General features: G+C 47.9%; 1 protein-coding gene across 15 annotated transcripts in view; it reads right to left on the minus strand.

Annotated features, from left to right (window-relative positions):
* PTPRT (protein tyrosine phosphatase receptor type T) overlaps window positions 1–22791 on the minus strand; it is a 1134111-nt gene that overhangs the window by 21873 nt on the left and 1089447 nt on the right. For 8 of the 15 annotated variants that reach the window (XM_039479693.2, XM_074406551.1, XM_074406549.1 and 5 more), the window contains 7 exons: window positions 21278–21337; window positions 20443–20559; window positions 16143–16297; window positions 12663–12798; window positions 10184–10333; window positions 7517–7690; window positions 3941–4072 (listed from right to left, as the gene is read on the minus strand). In XM_039479693.2, coding sequence (XP_039335627.1) covers window positions 3941–4072; window positions 7517–7690; window positions 10184–10333; window positions 12663–12798; window positions 16143–16297; window positions 20443–20559; window positions 21278–21337 — 924 coding nt within the window. The remainder of the gene's footprint in view (window positions 1–3940; window positions 4073–7516; window positions 7691–10183; window positions 10334–12662; window positions 12799–16142; window positions 16298–20442; window positions 20560–21277; window positions 21338–22791) is intronic. The other 7 variants (XM_039479697.2, XM_039479696.2, XM_039479695.2 and 4 more) reach the window with 1 other exon arrangement.

Raw genomic sequence — 22791 nt, forward strand, 5'->3', positions numbered from 1 at the left:
GGCTCAAGCAAACCTACTGCCTCAGCGTCCCAAGTAGCTAGGATTATAGGCATGGACTACTATGCCCAGTTCATTTAAAATTATTTTGTATGGCTGGGTGCAGTGGCTCATGCCTGTGATCCCAGCACTTTGAGAGGCTGAGATGGGCTGATCACCTGAGGTCAGGAGATCGAGGCCAGCCAACAATGTGAAACCCCATCTCTACTGAAAATACAAAAATTAGCTGGCTGTGGTGACACACGCCTGTAATCCCAGGTACTCAGGAGGCTGAGGCAGGAGAATCTCTTGAACCCAGGAGAAGGCAGTGAGCTGAGATCGTGCCACTGCACTCCAACCTGGGCAGCACAGCAATACTCCATCTCCAAAAATAAATAAATAAATAAATAAATTTGTAGAGATAGAGTGTCACTGTGTTTTCTAGGATGGCCTTTAACTCGCAGCCTCGACTCCTGGACTCAAGTGATCCTCCTTCCTTGGCTTCCCAAAGCACTAAGTAAGATTACAGGCATGCCTGGCCCTTGAGTCATCTTCTTCTCTCTTATTCCATATTCAATCTGTCTGGATGTGGTGTTGGATTTACCTTCAGAATCCACTCCATTGCTACCCGTGGGCTCAAGCCAACCTCACCTGCCACCTGAATTATCATAGTGGTCTCCTGTCTGTTTTCTCTGCTTCCATTTCAGAAACCACTCTTCCCCCTTCTTGCGTCAACAATCTGTTCTCAACACAGCAGCCAGAGGGATGCTTTTATTTAAAAAAAGGCAAATTACGTTCCTCTGTTTCAAGCATGTGCATGGCTCTCTGTTTCTGTGAGAATGAAAGCCCAAGTTCTTCTGTGACTTACACGGCCCTCCGACCTCACCTCCTGCTGTTTTCCCCCCACTTGTGCTGCTCTGCCCGTGGCCTTTGTGCTGTTCCTCAAGGGCACCAGGTGCGTGCGTACCCTGCAGCCTGGGTGCAGATGTTCCCTGTGCCTGCGATGCTCCCCTGAGAGAGTCACGTGGCTCGCTCTCTCACCCCCTTCCAGTTTGTGTTCAAATGTTTTCTTCCCCATAGCGCCCACCTTGACAATCCTATTGCAATGACATCCCATGTCCCAGATCCACCCTTCTGATCTTTACTACCCTGCTCTCTTGTTTGTCTTTTTCCAAACACTCGTGTCACCTCCTAACTCTAATTGAGCACATGAGAGAGTGTTGCTTATTATCTGTCTCCCCACTTAGAACAGAAGTGGCATGAGAGATGGGAATTTTTTAAGGCCTTGCTTTGTCTCTGTTGCTCACTGATGCATTCCAAGCACCTAGAATAGCTTCCAGCAAATAGCAGCTGCTCAACAAATAGGCGTTGCCTGAATCGATGGACTCTCAGGAACGTCTCTCACAGGCACATCCCCAAGTTGCACTCAGTTTCATTCCCTGCTCGTATGCTCTTCGCGCTGTCTTTCCCCACCTTCCCGCCTTTCCCATTTTCATCAGTTGTATCCCTGGATACTTAACTGCCCAGACTCAGCATCCTGCCGTTATCTTCAACTTTCCTTCTCGTTTATCTCCCACCTGCATCTGTTCCCTAAAGCTTGTGGAGTTAAGTCTGGACATGTTTTCACATCCAGTTGCAATCCTCTCACCTCCTGGCTACTTCCGCAGTTCAGAAAACTACCTTTATTTTCCGCATATTTGCAAACTTCTCCTCCCTGGTCTCCTGGTTTCCAGGTCTTTCCTCCAGCTTTTTACCTGCACTGGGTCCTCAGACCTGGTTTACTTTTTATTCTTATCTTGTTTTGCAATACTTTAAAAAAATTTTTTTTAAGAGATGAGGTTGGCCAGGTGTGGTTGTGGTGGCTCACATCTGTAATCCCAGCTACTTGGAAGGCTGAGTGAGGCAGATGGGTCACTTGAAGTTAAGAGTTTGACACCACCCTGGCCAATATGGTGAAACCCCTTCTCTACCAAAAATACAAAAATTAACCAGGCGTGTGGGTATGTGCCTGTAATCTCAGCTACTTGGGAGGCTGAGGCATGAGAATAGCTTGGACTTGAGAGGCAGAGGCTGCAGTGAGCCAAGATCGCACCAGTGCACTCCAGTCTGGGACAGGGGGAGAGAGAGAATATGAATAGATATGGAGTCTTGCACTGTCACCCAGGCTGGAATACAGTGGTGGGATTATAGCTCACTTGAGCCTTGCAGTGCTCAAGTAATCCTCCCTCCTCAGCCTCCTGAGAAACTGGGACTAAAGAAACATGGTACCATGCCTGGCTAATTAAAAAAAAATTTTTTTGTAGAGACAGGGTCTCATGGTGTTGCCTAGGATGGGCTTGAACTCCTGGCCTCAAGCAATCCTCTTGTCTTGGCTTCGCAAAGTGCTGATTACAGGCATGAGACTCGATGCCCACCCTCCAGACCCAGCTTTCTAACAGGAACCCTGGCTCTGTTACCCTCCAGTTACTCAGAGGTATTTCTAACTGTGCTCCTGCAAACTCCACAGGTCCCACAAAGGACTGACCCCTCCAAGGGTACCAAGAGAAAATGAGAGAGCAGTGTGGGTGGAACCCCAAGCCCTGCCTACTGCTTCATCATGAGCAGCTCTTGATCATACCTGTTTCATACATTGGGCTTGCATGAAAGCTTTTATTCATAGAAAGGATTCTATTGCTTACAAAGTAAAAGTCTGATGCTTGCTATGCTGCCATCTGAGACCCCAGCTCCGGAGCCTGGCACCGGGAGCTCTCTGCAAACTGGGCTCTGCAGCATTTTTCAGCCTCACTATATATTCTTCTCCTTCTGATATAACCCACGCCTCAGCCACACTAGAACATAAGCTGTTCTGCAAATAAGTCTACATATATTCACCTCCAGCCTCACCTTTGCCTCTGCTGTTCCTTCTGCCTGAAATGCCTTTTCCCAGTGAGTTCAACCTCCCTACACCTAAAGCTCCCCTGCCTTCTTCAAGGCCAAAGTCACCTTCTTTTTGAAGTCTTCTCTCACCCTCTGGGCAGAATTAATTGCTCCCTGCTCCTGGCCAACACAGCACTTCGCTGCTGACCTCTATTATAACACAGCCACACGAGGTTGGGACAATTTGCTCATCTGTCTCTGTAGCAAGACCATGAGCTTTTAGAGGGCTGAAACTATAGCTCAGATCTGTTTAAATTTTTTTATTCCCATCCAAGGCCTGCACAAGGCCAGTGCTCACATGGGAATGCGTTGTTACTTTGAGTTTTATTCAGGGCAGTGAAAGGATAGACTTTTAAAAATCTGAAGGACCATTCTTACCTCTTCTACCCCAGAATGGCTGCCCTGCCGTAGGGGTACATTCACTGCTTTGAAGAAATCCAGAAACTGTCCCAAGATACACATCCTGTGTCCTGAGTATGGGGATATACTGTAGGACATGATGCTTGGAGCTATCAGACCAGAGGGGCTAAGGCAGGAAGCCTGCCAGGACACAAGGGTCAACTGCGAGGACCTGGGGCTTGGTGGGATGGTCAGTGGGTAAAGTGTCCAAGGTTCAAGCCCCAGGCTCTGTTGGTACAGGCTGCACTGCTGAGGGGGAAGGGAGGCGAGTGTGGCCAGTCATCTGGGTATTATTCAGGGCTGGAAGAGGGAGCCTCCTGACTGTGCAAGCTCTGTGTGATTTGGAGCAAGACAATCATCAGTGCTCGTGAGATGGAGCAACAGAGTCTGGTCCTGGAGGGGGTTGGACAAAACCCACAGGCGGGGGCAGTCTTTGCTGGAGGTCAGGGGGGGTGGGTGACAGGACCCTCTGTAGGCAGCAGAATGGCTTGCCTGATGCTCATGGCCAGACAGTGCTTATTACAGGACAGCTAGTTGGGGCAGATGTGGCAGGCAGCGGCTATGAAGGGCTCTCGCTCCAGGTTTAGAGCGTCACCCGCTCCAACCCCCACCACCAACCCACCTGGAGCTTGGCTCAGCCTCCTCCTACCTGGGCAGTGTCCATTTCATTCAGCATCACCACAGAGGAGCAGCTGTAATCAAACACCAGCCTCCAGAAGTCTGCCACGGTGTTGGGTAGAGGGTGCTGGGTGACCACGAAGGCGGCAGGCTGCTTGTGACTCTGACAAGGAAAAGACAGAGGCTTCGTAAATTACACATCCATCAGTGATATTCTGACGATGATGAGGCCCGGACTGAGGCCAGAGGCTCCTGAGCCTGCCAGATAGATTATACAAAGCACCTGCCTTTTCTTTTCTCTCTCCATGCCCTGGCGGCAAAGGGGACCTTCTCATAATGAACGCGTTCTCCTCCAAACTAAGACATTTCATTAGGAAAGTGTCACTTGGATGGGGATTATCCAAATAAATTATTTATGCCTTGGAGCTCAGCAAATAATCATAATTACAACATGAAATGAAAGATTTCAGATGCACATTTGTTGCTCTGCCGGTCAAGACACTTCTCGGGATAGAAAGGATTGGCCGAGTCCCTGTGCTCATGATGATGGGGGAGGGTCTGGGAGGGCCTGAGGCAGAGAGTCTCCCACAGGCTCCTTTCTGCCTCCATGCTAGAATGAGGGGCTAGGCTGGCCTGGCAAGGTGGGCACTGTGTCTTGTGAGTCAGTGGGGCAATGGAAAGTACACATGTATTAAGTCAAGTAGACCTGGGGTTCAAGGACAGCTTTACCACTTGTAAGTTATCAGTCAGCCATCTGTCCATCTATTCACCCATTCATTCATTCATTCATTCATTTGCAGAGTTGTTTTTTTTTTTTTTTTTCTGGTGGGGTGGGTGCTAAGTACTGTCAAGTTATTAGATGATTCCAGAGCTCATATTTTTCACCTGGAAAACTGAACTCATAAATCCAAAGGAATGACTGTCACATAGATTGAATGAGATTTGCGTGTGAAAAAGCCAGCAAATAACGGCCTGAACATAAGCCTACTGGCAGGGCAGAAACACCCCTGACCTTGCTTTACATCATGGCACTGGTATGGTGGCTGGCACACGCTAGATAGCATTGTTCCGGCAAATAAGACAATAAATTCAGTCCCATGTTGCAGATAGGGAAACAGAGGCCCAGAGAAAATGGACAGTGGGGGTCTGGCAGCTTCAACTGGAGCCCGGTTTTCACACCACCTGAAGTAATGTGTTTGAAAAGACTGTAGAGATTCTCCACCTCATCCGTGGCTCAGGCTCTCGATATGTTTTCTCAAGAGACGGTTTCTGTGGGAGTTAAAGCTGTTCTCAGTGGAGTTACAAGCGAGAAAGGAAGATGATGAAAGATTGCAAAGACCCTGGAAACAGCAGGACAAAGCCTTGCAAACATGGATGCCATGCATGCACTAGCGGGGGGCCTTCTCCTGAGGGCCTTCTCCTGGCCAGTGGAATGTTCGGAGGAGGGGTCTGGGTGGGCAGAGGTAAATAATTTATTTTCTGAAAACCATACTCTCTACCTGTAGACAGCACTGCCTTTGAGCCATTTCCAGATGTGGAAAGAAGTCAAGGCTTTGAGTGTTAACAGACTTGGGACTCCAGTTTTTGGCTCCCCATTGCTGAGCTAGTTGACCTTGAGCAAGTGATGAAAATCCTCTGAGCGTGAGGACCTCCTCGGAAAATGGGGATAAGAGTACTCACATGCAAACTGAGACAGTGCAAGTCCAGGGCCCGACATGGTGCCCAACACTCAGCGAATGTTAGTTTTCTTTTCTTTTTCCCTGTCTCTGTGATAAATGCTCTATTAGGCCAGCACGCCTGACAAAGCCTTATCTGAAAATATGTTCGAGATCCGTGCTCCTGCCGGGTTTCAGGGATCAGCCGGCAATCCATTTCATGGATAACATCATCCTTTACCAGGGGAAACATTAAAAATTAACCCAGAGGACTTCATATTTTTCTGCTAGGAGCAAAGCTGCTATGGTTACCAGATAATGCACTGACTGAGCTGGAATACAGATGAGGACTTTTTTTTTTTTGTACATAAGAAAGGCAAAGGCCCCAGTGATGGCTCACAGGAGAAATGCCCTGTGGACAAAGAGAACACAATGAGCATCCGAGCTTGGCAGAAGGCGTTTGACTCCAGGCAGTATCTAACCTATTAAGTAGAGGCCAGGAGCTCGTTTGATCTCTGCCTAGATGAGGAACGCAGGGAGCGGGTGTTGGGAGAAGTGGAAGACAAAGCTAGGAGGAATTTGCAAGCGTGGGTGCACCCCTAGACCCCATTTCTTACCACACCCACATAATGCACATACACACATACACGCACTCATTGGCTTTAGAAGGCTCGCTAATGCCAAAGGCCGTCTCTCCACCTCCAGCTATATGACCGAGCCAAGACTCCCTGATTCTGAACCCAGAGCTAGGGTTTTTATGGAGGCTATAGGCACACTGTGGGCAGAGGTCAGGGCAGACCCCTAGAGAGCTGGGATAGGCATTGACCTTCCATCACCTTCCTGCTTCTAACACCCAGGTCCTTGGGGAGAAACTTCAGGAGGATGAGAGGTCAGAGAAATTATTGGCCTTGACCCCAGGAGAGAGCATCCCATGTTTCAGTCTGTTCTGAGTGAGATAAATAGGAGGGCCACAGGGGCTAGAAGGATGTGATCTCAGATGGGTGGGGAGGAGGCGCTGGAAGAGCCTGTTATAACCAGACAATGGTGTTCTTGGTTCTGAGCCTCAGGAGGCGAGGTGTTTACATCTTACTGGATCCAGCAAATTGCGGGGAGGCTCAATAAATGAATATTAGAGTGTGAACCAAGAGCTCTGGGTTTGGGCTATGCTGCTAGCTCCCTGGGTGACCTTGAGCAAGTCTCTCTTTCTCTCTGGCCTCAGTTTCCTCTGCTGAAAAGTATATGGCTGGGAGTAGGTGGTCCACAGTTCCCTCCTGCTGCAAACACCCGTACATCTTGGAGGGGAAGTGATGATAATTAGAAGTATCTGAAAAACGCAGGGAAGAAGCCCAGGCTAACTGGGCCAAGAACATGGCCCTACTCCCAAACCAGGGCAAGGTGAAGTGATGTCAAGAAACAGGGACAGTGCCCCTCACAGGACAGCCAGCAATATGGCCCGCTTCCACCCCATGCTTGTTTTACTGCGTCCCTACTGTGTGCTACCCTCATTTTTGCCTCTGTACAGGAGTTACCTGGGAACCCTCATGGGAGCGATCGGGGGGCAGAACCTGTGTCTGTATCTTCTTGTGTTCCCTGGCTCAGGCCAAGGCCCACCATAGAGGACACTTTACCACACTTCAGGCTGAGAGTCGGCTCTGTGGGGAAGAAGGGGGTGCTAGGCAGGCCTGTACACTTGCCATGGTGTCACTGGCGACACCTTAAGCTTTTGGTCTATTCTTTCCAGGCTCTTTGTATGAGAAAAGGAGCCAAGAGCCCAGCTTGTGTCTAGATTTGGACCACAGCCTTTAGGTGGAGCAAGGGTCCTTGGGACCAGAATATCAGGAAAAGCGGGGCTGGCTGGTGGGGTCAGGGCCCTGAGGTCCAGCCACTTCCACCTAGGGAAGAATATTTGTCCTTGAATGCCAGCTAGGAGCTTTCTGCCAGGGCACACTTACATCCATCAGTGCCGCGTTGATGTAGTTGCTGGATTCTCCGTCCACCGAGATGAGGAAGGGCAGGCAGCGGTCCAGAGGCAGCACGTCCATGCTTCGATTCTTATCATGGTTCCGGGGCAGGAGCCCAATGCTGCAGTCCTCGGGCCGCACACGGGGCGTCACAATGTTGAGGGTCTGTGGGGTGCAAAGGTGGATAGATAGGCCCTGCTCATATGGTTGCCCCTGAGCAAGGGAGACGGTGATGTACCAACTCAGCCTAACTATCTCCACCCTCCAAGTGCAGCCCCACTGTCCCTTTCCCAGGACCCATTCCTCTTCCATGGTGATGTTCTTTCCTCTCCTGCTCACTGCTACAGTGGGTGTGAACTGTGTGACACCTTCAAAATGCCAAGGCTGGCTGCAGAAGCAGCACAAGCACACATAGGCTCAGACAGTCTCATAGTACCTGCCAACCACATGAACTAAGTGGTTCAGCTTAGCCAGTGCTGCATTAAAGGTTAGGGCAGGGAGGCCGAGGTGGGCGGGTCACGAGGTCAGGGGTTCGAGACCAGCCTGTCCAATATGGTGAAACACTGTTTTCACTAAAAAAAAAAAAAAGCCAGGCATGGTGGCACACACCTGTAGTCCCAGCTACTTTGGAGGCTGAGGCAGGAGAATTGCTTGAACCCAGGAGGTGGAGGGTGCAGTGAGCCGAGATTGCACCACTGTATTCCAACCTGGGCAACAGAGTGAGACTCCCTCTCAATTAAAGAAAAAAAAAAAAAAAAGGGCGGGCCATCCTGGAGGGGTGGGGGTAAGGAATCCCTGCTGAGTGCTAAACATCACTTGCATTGTCATGGAATGGGGGAAATGATTTCTCAACACTCAGAAGGCTGAGTATGGAAGGATGCCTGGATGAACTGCTCAGGATAGATGAGAGACTCCGGAGGGGCAACCCAAAACAGCCCTGGGAAATTGCTGTGTCTGGGCTCTGCAGAGTAAGTCTTGCAAGTCTGAGGCCAGAGCTGACCTGCTCTAGCCAGTGGACTAGATGTTATGTGCAATGACCAGGGTTCCGTGCCCTCCATCCTGCCCTCATTTAGCACTCTGTCTCTACTTGAAATCAATAATGGCTGTTTGTTTCAGGGATTGCTAAGGTATTGGCCTGCCTGGGATATCTGCCCATGGAACAATGGGTCTGGCATTTGCCCAGTGACTTGAGGCAAGACCTGGAGCTTCCTTGCTTTCTCATACCTCATTCTCCACTCCCGTTGCCCAGGTGGAATCCTGACAGTGGTCTTGGGATAAAGCGCTAAACTCTGGCTTTATGTTACTTAGTAATTCATGTCCAGGCCTCTTAGACCAAACAGTGTTCCCACAGCTCTGACCATGCGGCTTCCAGGTGTGGATCGATCTGGCATGCCTGAGCTATGTTCTAGGACAGTGCTTCTCAAAGTTAAACATGCATACAAATCACTCAGAGGTCTTGTTAAATTGCAGGCTGTCATTCACTATGTCTGGGTGAGGTCCAAGATTCTGCATTTATTAACAAGTCCCCAGGTGAAACCAATGCTGCTGGTCTCCATCCAGACCACATTTTTTTTTTTTTTTCTGGAGACAGAGTCTTGCTCTGTTACCCAGGCTGGAGTGCAGTGGTGCAATCTCGGCTCACTGCAACCTCCACCTCCCTGGTTCAAGCGATTCTCCTGCCTCAGCCTCTTGAGTAGCTGGGATTACAGGCATGCGCCACAACGCCTGGCTAATTTGTTTTGTATTTTTATTAGAGACAGGGTTTCACCATGTTGGTCAGCTGCAGACCACACTTTTAGTAGTAAGAGTCTACTGAAAACATATCGAGAGACCCTGAGTGCCTCCAGGGATAAAGCAGTATGAAATTGACACCTCTTTGTATAAATTTGTCTCCATTCACAACTTGGACTAGAACTGAGTAAGACCTCAGTTAAAAACATAATCACAGTTAAAAACAAGCACCAGCAATCCCTGAGTGCATAGTTGCTCATGGCTATGCATTTTGTGTTCTGGAACAGATTCTGCAGCTTCCTAGAGAAGCAGACAATGAAAGTGCACAGATATATCAGTTGTTCTGATGAAAACCCCACAAGTGTGCATGGAGCCACTGAAGTTGGTGGGTTACTATATGGACTAAATGTTTTCATCCCTCCCAAGATCCATGCCGTAATCTTAACCCCCAATGCGATGGTATTAGGAGATTGGGACTTTGGAAGAAGATTAGGTCATGGGCATAGAGGCCTCATGAACGGGATTAGAGCTCTTATAAGAAACATGTAGGGCCGAGTGTGGGGGCTCACGCCTGTAATCCCAGCAATTTGGGAGATTGAGGTGGGAGAACTGCTAGAGCCCAGGAGTTGAAGATCAGCCTGGGCAACATAGTGAGACCCTCTCTCTGTAAAAAATAAAAAAAGAAATATGAGACCTTGCTGCTTCTACTTTCTACCGTGTGACTATGGAACAAGAAGGCAGCTGTCTGCAAGTCAGGAAGTGAGCTCTCCCCAGACACTGGATTCGCTGGAAGCTTGATATTGGACTTCTCAGCCCCCAGCAATGTAATAAATAAATGTCTATCATTTAAGCTACCCAATCTATGGAAATTTGTTGTAACAACCCAAACTGACTAAGATAGTCACTGAATCTGTGATTTGTTCATACCTGAAATTCATCTTTGATTTGGCTGGAGTTCGTCTGGGGGTCCAGCCTGCTGATATTGTAGTAGAGGGAGCGGAACTCACACACAGGGATGGCAGTGTTGCCACAGAGGCACGCTTCGAGGATGGCATCGTGTACAAACACATATTGCTCCTGCAAAGGCAGGGGAGATGGAATGGGGTGCCAGGTAAGAACAGCGGCCTGAGACTTTGCTGTCCACATTTAGTGTTGTGGCTATGAAGAATAGACATGATTTATCAATATGTATAAATTATACAACATGTATACATTGTATGAAATTACAATTAAAATGCATAATGCATACAAATTGTTTTGTGCCTGAATACATAGTAATTTCTCAATAAATAATGCTATTCAACAAATATTTGCTTAAAATCTATGATGCAATAGACGCTGGGATTAGGAGTGGGGATATGAAAATATTATTCATTTCATGAAGGATAAATAATCTGGGGAAGGAGAGAAAAGATTAAGAGGCAGAGAATAATGTTATTTTAGAGTACCTACTGTATGTCAGGAATTCTCTTTTAGGTACTTAGGCAGAATTCTTACTTTTCCTACTATAACTCAAAGGTTTCCATGTTTCCTAGTGATCACCTGAGCTATCTATGGTGGGTCTTGTCTTATTGAAGATGGAATAGCGTAGTCACGGATACAATTAGAAACTTCTAGACATGTTGCAGCAGGCACTTTTGGTGTCCACTCCATTGTCCCCTCAGCTTTCACCTTTACCTAAGGAAGCTGCTCGCTGCAAACACCTGGGATTCTCTGCTGAAGGCAGAGAGGATACCTGGGCTGTGTGGAAAGTAACCCTGAAGCAATGACAGATGGAGAGTTGAGGATAGAAATCTAAGTTTCCTCTGCATTTAGGCGGAATCACTTGGACACGCATGCTCCGCACTCCCAGAGTTCCCCAGCAGAACTGGGCTCCAGTTGTCTACAGGGTCCGACAGCTTGCTAAAGTAGGCTTTGTTTCCTTCCCTGCTCCACCTCACTTTCCCACTCACAAGCCAGTGTGTCTTGGGATCACCTTCCAAGCAAATTATCTGCCCGCAAATCTTTGTCTCACAATCTGCTCCTAAAACATGTGTCCTGTCTCCTCCCATCTTAATTCTTTGTACCTGCTGTTCTCGCCTCCTGAAACTCCACTCCCTCTTTTCTATACCTTTAATGTTCCATTCTTTCTGGAAAACCATTTGTTAATCCACGAGGCAGAAGTTGGTGTTACTTCTAGGGCCTAGATAAATGTATGTTGAGTGACCTTTTTCTGCAGAACTTGGTCAGTTTGTCTATAAAGAGTGCTGCTCCAGATGCTCTGTGATGCATCTGCATTTGAATATGTCTCCCCCTATATCTGACTCCAACCAGCAAGCCTGGCTTCTGCATGCATGAACCAGGGAACAGATAAAACAGTCTTCTTGGCTTTAACACTAGAAGCCTGAAGACTGGCCTGTGTAAGAGTTAGCTCAGAGTCTATATGTGTAAACCAATCAGTGATGGTATTCACTGCAGAGTCAGAGGGGCTAGCTGTGCCAAAGCCACGGGTCACTTCCCTTTGCAGGATTGCAGTTCTTTATCTGTCCTGGCTCTGATTGCCCGGGCACCCACAGCCTTCACTAGAACAGAAGAGGGCTCATTACAGGAATGATAAAGCCAAGGCACAGAGTGGGACAGACAGAAAAAAACTGGTTAGTAACTTTGTGGTTGTGGCAAAAAAGCAGGAATTTTTGGGGTCCCATGGACCCAAGTTCTACCACAGTCTGGTATGTGAGGTCTTAGGGACACAATTTCTTCTTCACTGCTAAAATGGATATAATACTAGGAGCTACACCATAGCTATAGGAGTAGAAAAAATATCGTGTATAGAAAGAATGTATGCTGCCTGGCTCACAGTAGGTACACAACAATAAACATTAATTCCTCTCATTACTCCTAGGTCTTGGGCTCTCTAAATGCACGGAGAGGTGCCTGAAGGTCTGCTTCTCCCTTGAGGCCAGGGGCTGTGTATTACGTCTCTTGAAATCCCTGCACCCAGCTTAAGTACTCAATGACTTTGTTGATTAAACCATTCCTTGCAGTGACTGGACCATCTCTTGGCGTGTAGTAGTCACTGAATAAATGCCAGTCCTTCTCTTTTCTTCTCTCACTTTACCCAAGGCAAGAATGCCATTCAAATAATCCCTGAAATTTGTCATTCTGTCCCTGCTTGGATGCCCTCAGGGATGGAGAACTCACCGCCATTCATCGGTAGAACTCCCTGCACTGTAGCCCTCCAGGGCTGGCTGGTGTACCCTAGCTCCCACAGTGGTCTCCCCATAGTAAGCCACGTGTTTATTCCCTCCTGCTTCTCTCACACCCAGGTCCCTTTCAATAGGAGGCCCCCACTTGTTGGTCTCTCAGTTCTATCATGTTTCTCCTTGGCCAGGGCTACAGGTGACCGTCTTTGTCACCTAGGACTCACCTCTGTCTGTACCAGGTTGACCCTCTGGGCCCGGAGCTCACGCACACAGTTGAAGATGTCCACCACCCCTTCATTCTCGGCCATGTCAAGCATGGTGTCAATGGCAATGAAGCAGCCAGTCCGCCCGGCCCCAGCACTGGAAGACAGGTATGGTCTGTGTTAGGCACCTGCCCTGGGGAGGCCCCTAGCATTCAGCAGTATCCCCAAGGGTCCTGTTGAGAGTCAGTATGCTGCATAGTCAGACAGAACTCTCTGATTCCCAACATTCCTGGGAGATCTTGAGTAAGCAACTAAACGTAGATTAAGCCCCAGCAGCCTCCTTTGTAAAATGACAGAGTAGTGCTTGTCTCTGAGGGCTATTTTGTCAGGACTGACTTATTTGGATGTAGGCATTCAGCAAACGTTTATTCAGTGCTTACAAAATGCCATTGTTCTAAGTGCTTACAAAATGCCATTGTTCTAAGGCACAGAGGGCTTACCTTGCCTAACTGAGGTCACACAGCTAAGAAGAGGTAGAGCTGGAACTTTTACCCAGGTGGTCTGGCTCTAGATTACATGTCCCCACATTAACTTTCTTAATAGTTATAGTTTGTAATGCATGCTCAAACCACACATATACATGCAGTTTCCTGGTGGGATGGATGAAATAATACATCTATATAGTATAAAACAGCCGGCTCAGCTCCTGGCATGCTGGACACGCATTACAGACATGTCTTTCTATTTTCTTCCCTTCTTTTCTCCTCTTTTTTCTTCTTCAGCAAATGGGTTGATGAATGGAAGCAGAGAAGGAGGAGAGAGAACAGAGGGCAGGTGAATGACAGGACAGAAACCAGAGTCCTCTCAGCTGTCCCCAAGGCAGAGAGAGTGGTTGGCAAAGCGCCATGTTCAAAACCCGGCCTCTGGCTCCACCTGCAGCTGTTTTAGCAAGAGCATCATCAAACTGGAGCAGCTGATCATCTTGAGACCCTTGGTCATCGAACTGGAGCAGCTGACCATGTGGAGACCCTTGTCAAGGATTAAGTTTCCTGATACATACTTGATTTGTATGTGGCTAATGGCTTCTTTAGAAGGATCTCAAACCAAGAACAAAATAGAAGGGAACTCAACGAGACTCTATGGGCCACGGCCAGCCCTTTCTGCATCAGTGCTGACCAAGGGGCACATAGGACATGTGCCTTGCACACGTGCAGTTTTGGAAGGGAAGGCCGGGCGGCCTGTCGAGGAGGCCCCCCTTCCACTGTGTTTTCACATCTTGCATTTCTCATGGAAACAAGTGTGTTTGTCTAACAATGGGGATGTCAAAATAAATACAAAGAGGAAGAGAGATGGAACGAGGTTAAAAAAGCAATATTGGCTGATTATAAATCCCAAGAGCACAGGCCAGTCTCAACCACTGTCTACAAGAAAATGCAAAGTAAACCCGCTGGAAGCGGAGTTTTCATTCATGGTAAAATTTCATGGTTTGAATAGAGTGAAGTCTGACTTAGGTTTGCTTCAGAACCTAGTCCCCAAAATCCAGATGTGGGGACTCAACAGGCTTGGCCTGTGTGTCTGGGAGGGAGTACAAGGGATTACTCATCTGTTTTTTTTTCCTTCAATGTTCATACCGAACATGCTTTAGTATAAATAACCAGGACAATCTGGTTTTGAATTTTGGAACTATCAGTGGTGACTAAGTTGCCCAGTGTCTATTAGCTTCAGATTTCTGATGCATTTAACATACCTCCCTACAGGGTCCCTGTGAGGACAGAGCTGTGTTTATTTCAGCATCACACAGTAATTCAACACAGGATATATGAAGAGACCCCTGGGATTATATCCTGGCTCTATTACTTACTAGCTGTGTGACCTCAGGCAAATGACTTAACCTCTCTGGGCTTCAATACTCATCTATAAAATGATGTTGATAATAATGAATAGATCCACCTGACAGCATTAATAGCACAATATGTATAAATTGCATGAAATTACAATTAAAATGCATAATGCACACAAATTGCTTTGTGCCTGGATACACAGTAATTTCTCAATAAATAATGGCTATTATATTCAACAAATATTTACTGAAAATCTATCATGAGTAGATGCTGGGATTAAGAGTAGGAATATGAAAACATTGTTTCTTTCCTGAAGGATTAATAATCTAGGGAGGAAGAGAAAACATTAAGAGGCAGAGAAGAATGGTATTTTAGAGTGCTTACTATCTGTCAGGAATTCTCTTAGGCACTTAGCATACTTAGCCAACCCATTTGTTCATAATTTTCAGAACGGCTCCAGGAATGGGTACCACTGTGCTCAGATGCCTTAAGATGGCCTGCTACGGAGATGTGTACCACATAGAACCATCATGCACAGGGGGCTTGATACACATTTTCCATTGCCTTTCTTTCCCCAGACCCTTGCTCTGGGTTCTCTTTGGGGTATGGAGATGGGGGAGTTAATGTTCTATTGTCCTTGGATTGCTACAAGATATAAAGCGGAGCATACCTGCAAAATGCGTAGGGAGTCCAGGGGCTGTGATGAGGGTTACCGCCTCATCCTCACTTGCCTTGTCTGTGAAATGGGGCTGTGTAGCTACTACTGCTGGGAAGATAAATGGATGCTGTATGAGGAGGGAGCTGGCTCTGAGACATCCACACTTACGGAGTCTTCCTGGATCTCTTGACTGACACAAACACTGCCATGGCAGGGATGTGATAACTCAAGCATCCAGGGTCTGAAAAGAGGGGCTGGCCCAAGGTCATATTGGAAGAGAGAGGCATTGGGAAGGTGGGGGATGCCAGCTGGCTGGCCTTCAGGTCAGGAAGTCCATCCTCCTCCAATTCTGGACACCCTTGACATGATACTTCACCTCCATTCGGGAGGACCGAAAGACGGGCCACTCATTCTCAATCTGACTTTCTAGGTCAGAGCTGAAAATATCCCTTCTCCATAAGGTGAAACCTGGTGCTGTCCAGTTCTCTCTCTGAGGGGCCCTGCAGGCCGGCAATTGCTTTTGAAAATAATAGAAACGAAAAAAAGCGTGCTTCCACCAAGGCACCCTGCTGCCATCTCAAGGAGCTGAGGGTGAGTGTCTGAAGAAAAGCAGGTTAAATATCCCCACTCTGTTTACCTTCTCAGCGCTTCAGTTTTTGTGTCTGTAAAATGGGAATGATAATATGCCCATCTCTTAAGATGGGACGAGAAGTAAACTAAATAATGTGGGTATAGAGCACTTGACAGACGCAGCAGATGCTGCCTGTTTCAGCCTGCCTCCCTGATGATCGCTGTTTCCAGGCACCAGCAGTAACAATGGCTACTACCGCTGTTACTCTTGTTGGGTGACCTTGCCACCAAGCCTCATCAGAAAGCACGGGGCATGGGGGACACAGGAAGAGGAGTCTTTAAGAGTAAAGCCACTTGAAAAGATAACATGCCCCTCCCAAGAAAACCGAGGCGCAGAGGCACCCTTGGGTAGGTGGAGGACCTTTGACTTACCTGCAGTGGACCACGATGGGCCCGGCTTCGGGGGGATTGAGGAACTTCACCTGGCGGACGAAGCCCAGGAGGCCAGTGGCATAGCAGGGAACGCCGTGGTCGGGCCAGCTGGTGAAGTGGAAGAGGCGGAGCTCCCGGATCTCATGGTAGCCTTTCTGAGGAGAGAACAGGCCTCTGTTCTTCCAGCTGCTGCCCTCACACACCCAGCCCGGGAAATATGTGGGGCCACCGCGGCTGCCCTGAGGAACCTCCGGCAGGGACAGCGCCCTGGCAGGGCTAACAGGTGTTACTGCATAGAGCGATTCTGTAATCAGTTACATTTGGGAAACGTGGGATTGATAAAATGAAATCGATGGCTTTAGTGCGGGATGTCTCAGAGCCTTGAGGGTGCTCATACACGCTCTGAATGCCCATGTTTATAGGAGGTATATTTAGTAGAAGGGATTCAAAGAAATGTGGGCCTTGAAGACTGAGTCCAAATGGTTTCCCCTGCAATCTGAGGCCTTTCAGTGATTGAGGTCTGATGTCCCATTGGTCTGGCCTTAACTATGCTAGTCCGTGTGGCTCTCAAAGTTTATACAACTTAGTAGGATTCTTTATTAATTAGATTCTTAGAATGATTAGGTAAGATGCCAAACAAAAGCAGAGGTTCTCTGACTAACGGAGGCAGTGGGAACTGGAGCTCAGAGCCATTCCCCTCCCCTTTCATACCCCGTCCCCACCCCTCACAGAGACACACTCCAGGCCCAATCGTGGTTTTCTGAGCATTCCATGGTCAGGTCACACTTCTAAGCCTTTGCTTAGACAGTTCCTGCTACCTACAATTTTTTACTTAGGAATCTCCTGCAGATACCCAGAGAGCACTGAATAGGAAGAGTCTGTTTGATTGTTCATTCCTTCAGTTAAAAACCATTCACCAAGTGTGACCTGTGCCCAGCTTTGTGCTAGGTACTAGGAAGGTGAGAATAAAAGCCACAGCTCCTATCCCTGGAACAGCTCATGGCCTTGTGGGGCAGGCAGATGCCCAAGTGGGTAATTCTATTGAAGTGTGTCAAGGAGTGCCTGCTAACCTGATCTGTGGCGAGGAAAAATCAGAGAAGGCTTTCTGGAGGAGGCGATGCTTGACCTGAATCTTGAAGCAAGTAGTGAAAATAAAAGCTAACATTAACTAAGCATTTACTCTCTACCAGTCACTCTTCTGAACACTTCGGTATCCTAACTTATTTAATCCTGATATCAATCCCTATAATTTTATCTCCATTTAATGGATCAGAAAACTGAAGCTAAGGCAAGGTTTAAGTAACACGCCCAAGGCCACAGTACAGCTCATGAGTTGTAAAGGAATGATGTGAACCCTGGCTGTCTGCCTCCAAAGTCTGCACTCTTAATCATTATAATATACTGATATGTCAGTATTACCCAGTTGATGGGAAGAAAGGCAGTGAATCCAAGGCAGGGGGACAGCATGGACACAGGTCTGGGGACAGGGCTTAGCATGGCATGTGCAGAGAATCACTAGCAACCCAGGGCAATGCTAGAGGCAAGCGGAAGACAGGCCATGGGGACCACAGGACTGGGGGTGTAGGAGAATGGACGAGAGCTGGATCCCAGAAGGCCCTGAGTCTACATTAGCGCCTTTGGACTTTATCTCAAAGGCATTGGGAAGCTACAGGGAGATTACACAGATGGTTTGACAGAGGAGGAAGTGCATCATTAGACTTGCATTTCAGGAGGCTGCATCCTGCTACATGAAGGATGGACTGAGGTGGGTGTATTGGGGGTTGCAGAGAAAGCACTATTGGTGCCCACTCTGATCCCCATCACTGGCCCAGTGTACTCCTCACCAGATGCTCTGAGTCTCATGGCTGCACACAGCTCATGCTTATCCTCTTGTGAAGGGAACTATTCTCAGCTGAAGAGAAGCCCTCTCCCCTGGGATGTGGCAGCATCCTTCGGTGACTGATAGTAGAGGGAGAGTGATGAACTGGCTTGCCACTTGCCCAGTCTGCCCAGGACTGAGGGGTTCCCTGGTACACAGGACTTACAGTGAAAAAACCAGTAATGTTCTGGAAGAACCAGAAAAACTGTTTACCCTAATGGGGGCACCTGAGGTCTCTTTGCCTCAAGGTTGGACCAAGTTGCAGTACCATTCATGTTCCAAGGCTCCCATGGGGTCAGGTGGAAGCAAGTCTCTGCTGGGGCCACATCCCCACTCAGCTCCTTTCCCCACCCCGTCCTGCCTCTCTCCCCGCCTTCCCCCTGTAAACTCTCCCTCAGCACATGACCCAGGGCACCCAAACCCCTGTTGCTTCTGGCTCTGCTTCCAGGAAACCTAAACTAACATAAGGGCAGGACTAGAGGCAAACAGTCCTGTTAGGAGGAAGAGACCAGAAGCCCAGATTAAGGCAGTGATGGATGAGCTGAAGTGAGAGAGGAGAAAGCTTCAAGAATCCTTGGACTTTTTTTCATGCCATGCTCCAAATCAATTCAGTCCCAGGAAGCCCTCCTTTGAGCTCTCCCCACCTTTGCTATGCTTATTTATCAAGCATCCTCTCTCCCCAGTGCGACTGTGCTATCTTTAAGGGCAGACAGCACTCCCTGTTTATTATTTCCAGGTTCCCAGCTCAGGAACTGATTTTGAGCTAAAATTGTAGGTGATGTTTGCTGAGTGTCTGCTCAAGTGCTGTGAAGAGGGTGGCTAAGCCCAGTTAATGCTCAGAAGCCCTTGGTATCTCTTAAGGTTCCCTGTGGGTCAGCTCTAGGCTAGACTTCTCTGGAGCCTCTGCCCTTGCTTGGCATCTTCCCTTCCCTCTCCTGCTTCCCACTCTTAGGAATTTCTGTTGGGAGAGCTCCCTTGATATACCCTGTGTACCTGAATCCTTGCCTCAGGCTCTGCTTCTGAACAACCTGACCTAAGGCAACATCCAAGTACCTGATGGTTTCCCCTCCTCTTAGTGGAGGGAGTTCACAGGCTTCCTGACTTTTTCACCCAAGACTGAAGATTCAGATGAAAAAGACCCTGAGACTTTAGGAGTCTGGAGGTTTGAGGGGGAGCTGCCAGGAGCAAACAGAATGTCCTGGGCCACTCTGTATGCTGGAACAGTACTGTGTGTATGGCGGGCTGTAGTCTGCAGAGCAACCTGCTTTGGCCCTTGCAAGGACTTGTCCAAGCCTCAAGGGCTCAACTCTCAAAGCGTATAAGTCCCCAATGCTTTTGCATCCTCAGCCTTGTGGCCACACTGTCTATTAAAGTGGTTGCTTTTAGAGAAATGGAACGTAGGGTGTAATGGAAAGAGAAATGTGTTACGGGGGCCAAAGTGTGAATCCTGGTTCTACCAACCTTGCAGCTGGGCAACTATGGACAACTGATTTAAACTCTTGGTGTCTCAGTTTCTTCATCTGTAAAATGGGGATAATAATAGCACTTACCTTACAGGGTTGTTGGGAGGACTGAGTTACTCTAAATGCAAAGCATTTAGAAAAGTACCTGGTTTAGTACGTGCTCAGTAATGTTAGCTATCATTATGATATAACAGCAATGGTAGAATAGCAATGATTATATAGCAAATTATAAATGTATCTATTATTATTTGCAATCACATTCTTGCTCACCACGCTTATACAGCCCTGGCCTCCTTTCAATGTCTACACCAGCATTTCTCAATCTTGACAATACTGATGCCTTGGGCTGGATAATCCTTTGTTGTTGGGGGCTGTCCTGTGCACTGTGGCATGTTTATAAGCATCTCTAGCCTCAACACGCTAGGTGCCAGTAACATCCTAACCCTCCTCCCGTAAGTTGTGACAACCAAAAATGTTGCCAGACATTTTACAAATATTCTTTGGGGGATCAAAATGCCCCTGGTTGAGACCACAGGCCTTGAACAGGTCGAGATCTTTCTTCCCCTCGAGATTGCATGATTTTTCCCTTTAGCTGAGGTAGCTCTTCCTTTCTACCCTTCGCTGGTTCCTCCTCCTTCATTCTCTGCCCAAAAGAGGCCCTCTCCTACCACCCCATCCTCCTGTTTATTTCTCTCTCCATCCTTTGCATATTCCTATGTGGCTTTTTGTCACAATACATTGTTATTTCATTGATTTGCTTATTGAATTCAGTTTGTCCCACCTACTAGATGTGGGATCCATGGTAGCAGGATCCATGTCTGCCTTGATTGCTGATCTATGGCTGGTGCCAAGCGTGAGGCGGGACATAGAACAGACCCTCAGTCACCATGTGTTCTGAATGAACAAACAAGCCAGCTCTCATGGTGGACAAGCTGCCCAAAGCCGCTGGGAAGCTTACCTTCTGAACTGTGAAGGTGCGTATGACGTATTCTGCCAGGGGCTCTGTTTCAATCAGGGTGACTTTAATGTCTCCATAGACCTCCGTGTCATCTGGCCAGTATCGCACACATTTCACCTGCGGCCAAGCGAGAGACAGAGACAGAGCAGAGACGAGGATGCATAAGCACGCGGCTGAGTGTGAGCAGCCATCCCATCTGGTCGTCCCATTCAAATAAACCCAAGGGTGACTTTGGTGGCATTTCAGTCCACGGGGTTCACAGCTGGCCAGGGATCAGCAAGCTGCACAGAGCCAAGCTCACTCCCAGAGGCACTGGAGCCATTAGAAATAATTGTAGTACCTTCTTTTGCAAAGCTCCTTGTAATTTTCCAAGGCGTTATCACACTAAGTGATCAAATAGAGCAAGGTGAGATAGGTGGGTGTTATTATCCCCACTTTACAGATGAAAATAAAACTCAAGTTCAGAGGTTTGGTGACTTGTCCAAGGTCATGTGGCCAGGCTGGGGACTGACTGAGTCCCCTTTCTGCTCTGTCAGCGTGGAGCAGCTGAGTGCTATCAGCTGAGCAAAGATGAGAATAAAAGGTGGGAAATAGGAGGTGGAAGCAGAAGTGGTTGGGAGGGGGGACATCATTCAGAGGTGGCAATTGGGGGTCTGGAAGGAGAAAGGCTCTTAGTTGGGAAAAGGATGGTAGGTGCTGGGTTCCAAGGGAAGATGTACAACTCCTCTCTGACCCTGGACACGCGCAAGCCATTCCCCAGTCGACTCTTTAAGTCACACTCACAGATGAAAAAGAGATCATGGTTTTCCCCTCAAAAGAACAAAAGCGTGATTACCATTCCGGGGGACGCCGCACGGCCTAGAGTGGCATTTCCCACAGTGTGTTCCGCTGGGTGCTAATAGGTGTTAGGTAAAAAAACAAGAAACAAAAAAAACAAACAAAAAAAAGGTTTTGTGGTCAAATGAGTTTGGGAAATGCTGTATTACACAGTTTAATAGGCAGCTCTGCTACAGGACTCCTCAGCTTCTTTCGCATGCTAGTGCTAATGTGGTCTGTGTTTTGCAACTCTCCAAAAGGGGCACAGAGGACGCAGCATTTCCCAAACGTATTTAACCATGGAACCCTCTTCTCACTAACCATCCTGCAGACTAGCATCCCGTGGAACCCACTTAGGGAAATACTGGTATAGTGCAACAGGCTTGGGGGGCCAATGGATTCATTGCTTGGTCCTAACAAACACTCAGTATCTGGGGAGCCCCAGAAAGTGCTGAAACCTCTCTGAGCCTCAGCTTCCTATCAATAATGATAGCTAACATGTACTGACTGTGTACTATGTCTACCACAGCTCACAAATTGTTCTGCGAATACTTTACACGTATTACTGCAATGACTTTTCAAAACGACCTTATGAAGTAGATATTATTATCCCCATTTTGCAAATGAGGAAGCATAGGAAGACTAAGAAAATTGCCTAAGGTCAACTGTTGGTAAGGGATGGAGCCAGGATGCAAACCCAGGACACCTGAATAATAACCAGGAACGTGGGCTCCTATGATTGTTAAAAGTTGCAGTAATGTACCATGAGTCTCTGGCACAGCGTTTGGCACTAGCAGGAGTTCCTCTAAGAGATTGCTTTCCTGCCCAAATCCAATTTAGATTTATGGTCTATTCATCAAGGGAATCTGTTTTCAATGTGGGATATACTGTAGAACAGGCTAGAATTTGCCTCCAAATCCCTGAATCCTGGGCTGGCCCTTTTGTTCACAGTAGCCAGCCGCACCCTGGGCCTGGGTCCCTGGGGAACCGTCTGAGTGGAGTGGCCATAAGCACTGGAATGAGAGTCACGTGTCAGATTTCGTGCCTGGGTTTTGGCTGAGTGACTTCGGGGTAGGCACTCTATGCCCTCAGGTCTATTTCCTTATCTGTAAAATTGAGTAATGGACTAGATAAGGGTGGACTCACGGGTAAAGTCTCACCTGGTCCTAAATTCCCATTTGGCCCTGAGATGTCCATTCCCCTTTATTGGATTACAAAAGCTCAGATTTTCTCCTTCCCATTATCAGAGGCCAGCATTCATCTTTATGAATGATCTCTTTCTTACCCAAACAAAAACTTACCTGCCCACTTTTTAGTTAGTTCACACGATGTATGGAGAGCCCTTTTAATTCTGGTGTTTGTACTCCTTGCCTTTAAACTCAGCAGCCCACCCACATGCCAGAGTTAACCAAGTAGGCAAAAGCAAGGTGGGAATAGCAGTCCCATTTCTAAGCCCCGGGAGTACTTAAGGACGACCTCAGAGAGAGTTGAGATGGAGCAGAGCAGGAGATCAAGATCTGAGAGCCCTGAAGA

Source organism: Saimiri boliviensis, chromosome 9 (assembly GCF_048565385.1).
Source record: "Saimiri boliviensis isolate mSaiBol1 chromosome 9, mSaiBol1.pri, whole genome shotgun sequence".
Lineage (NCBI taxonomy): Eukaryota > Metazoa > Chordata > Mammalia > Primates > Cebidae > Saimiri > Saimiri boliviensis.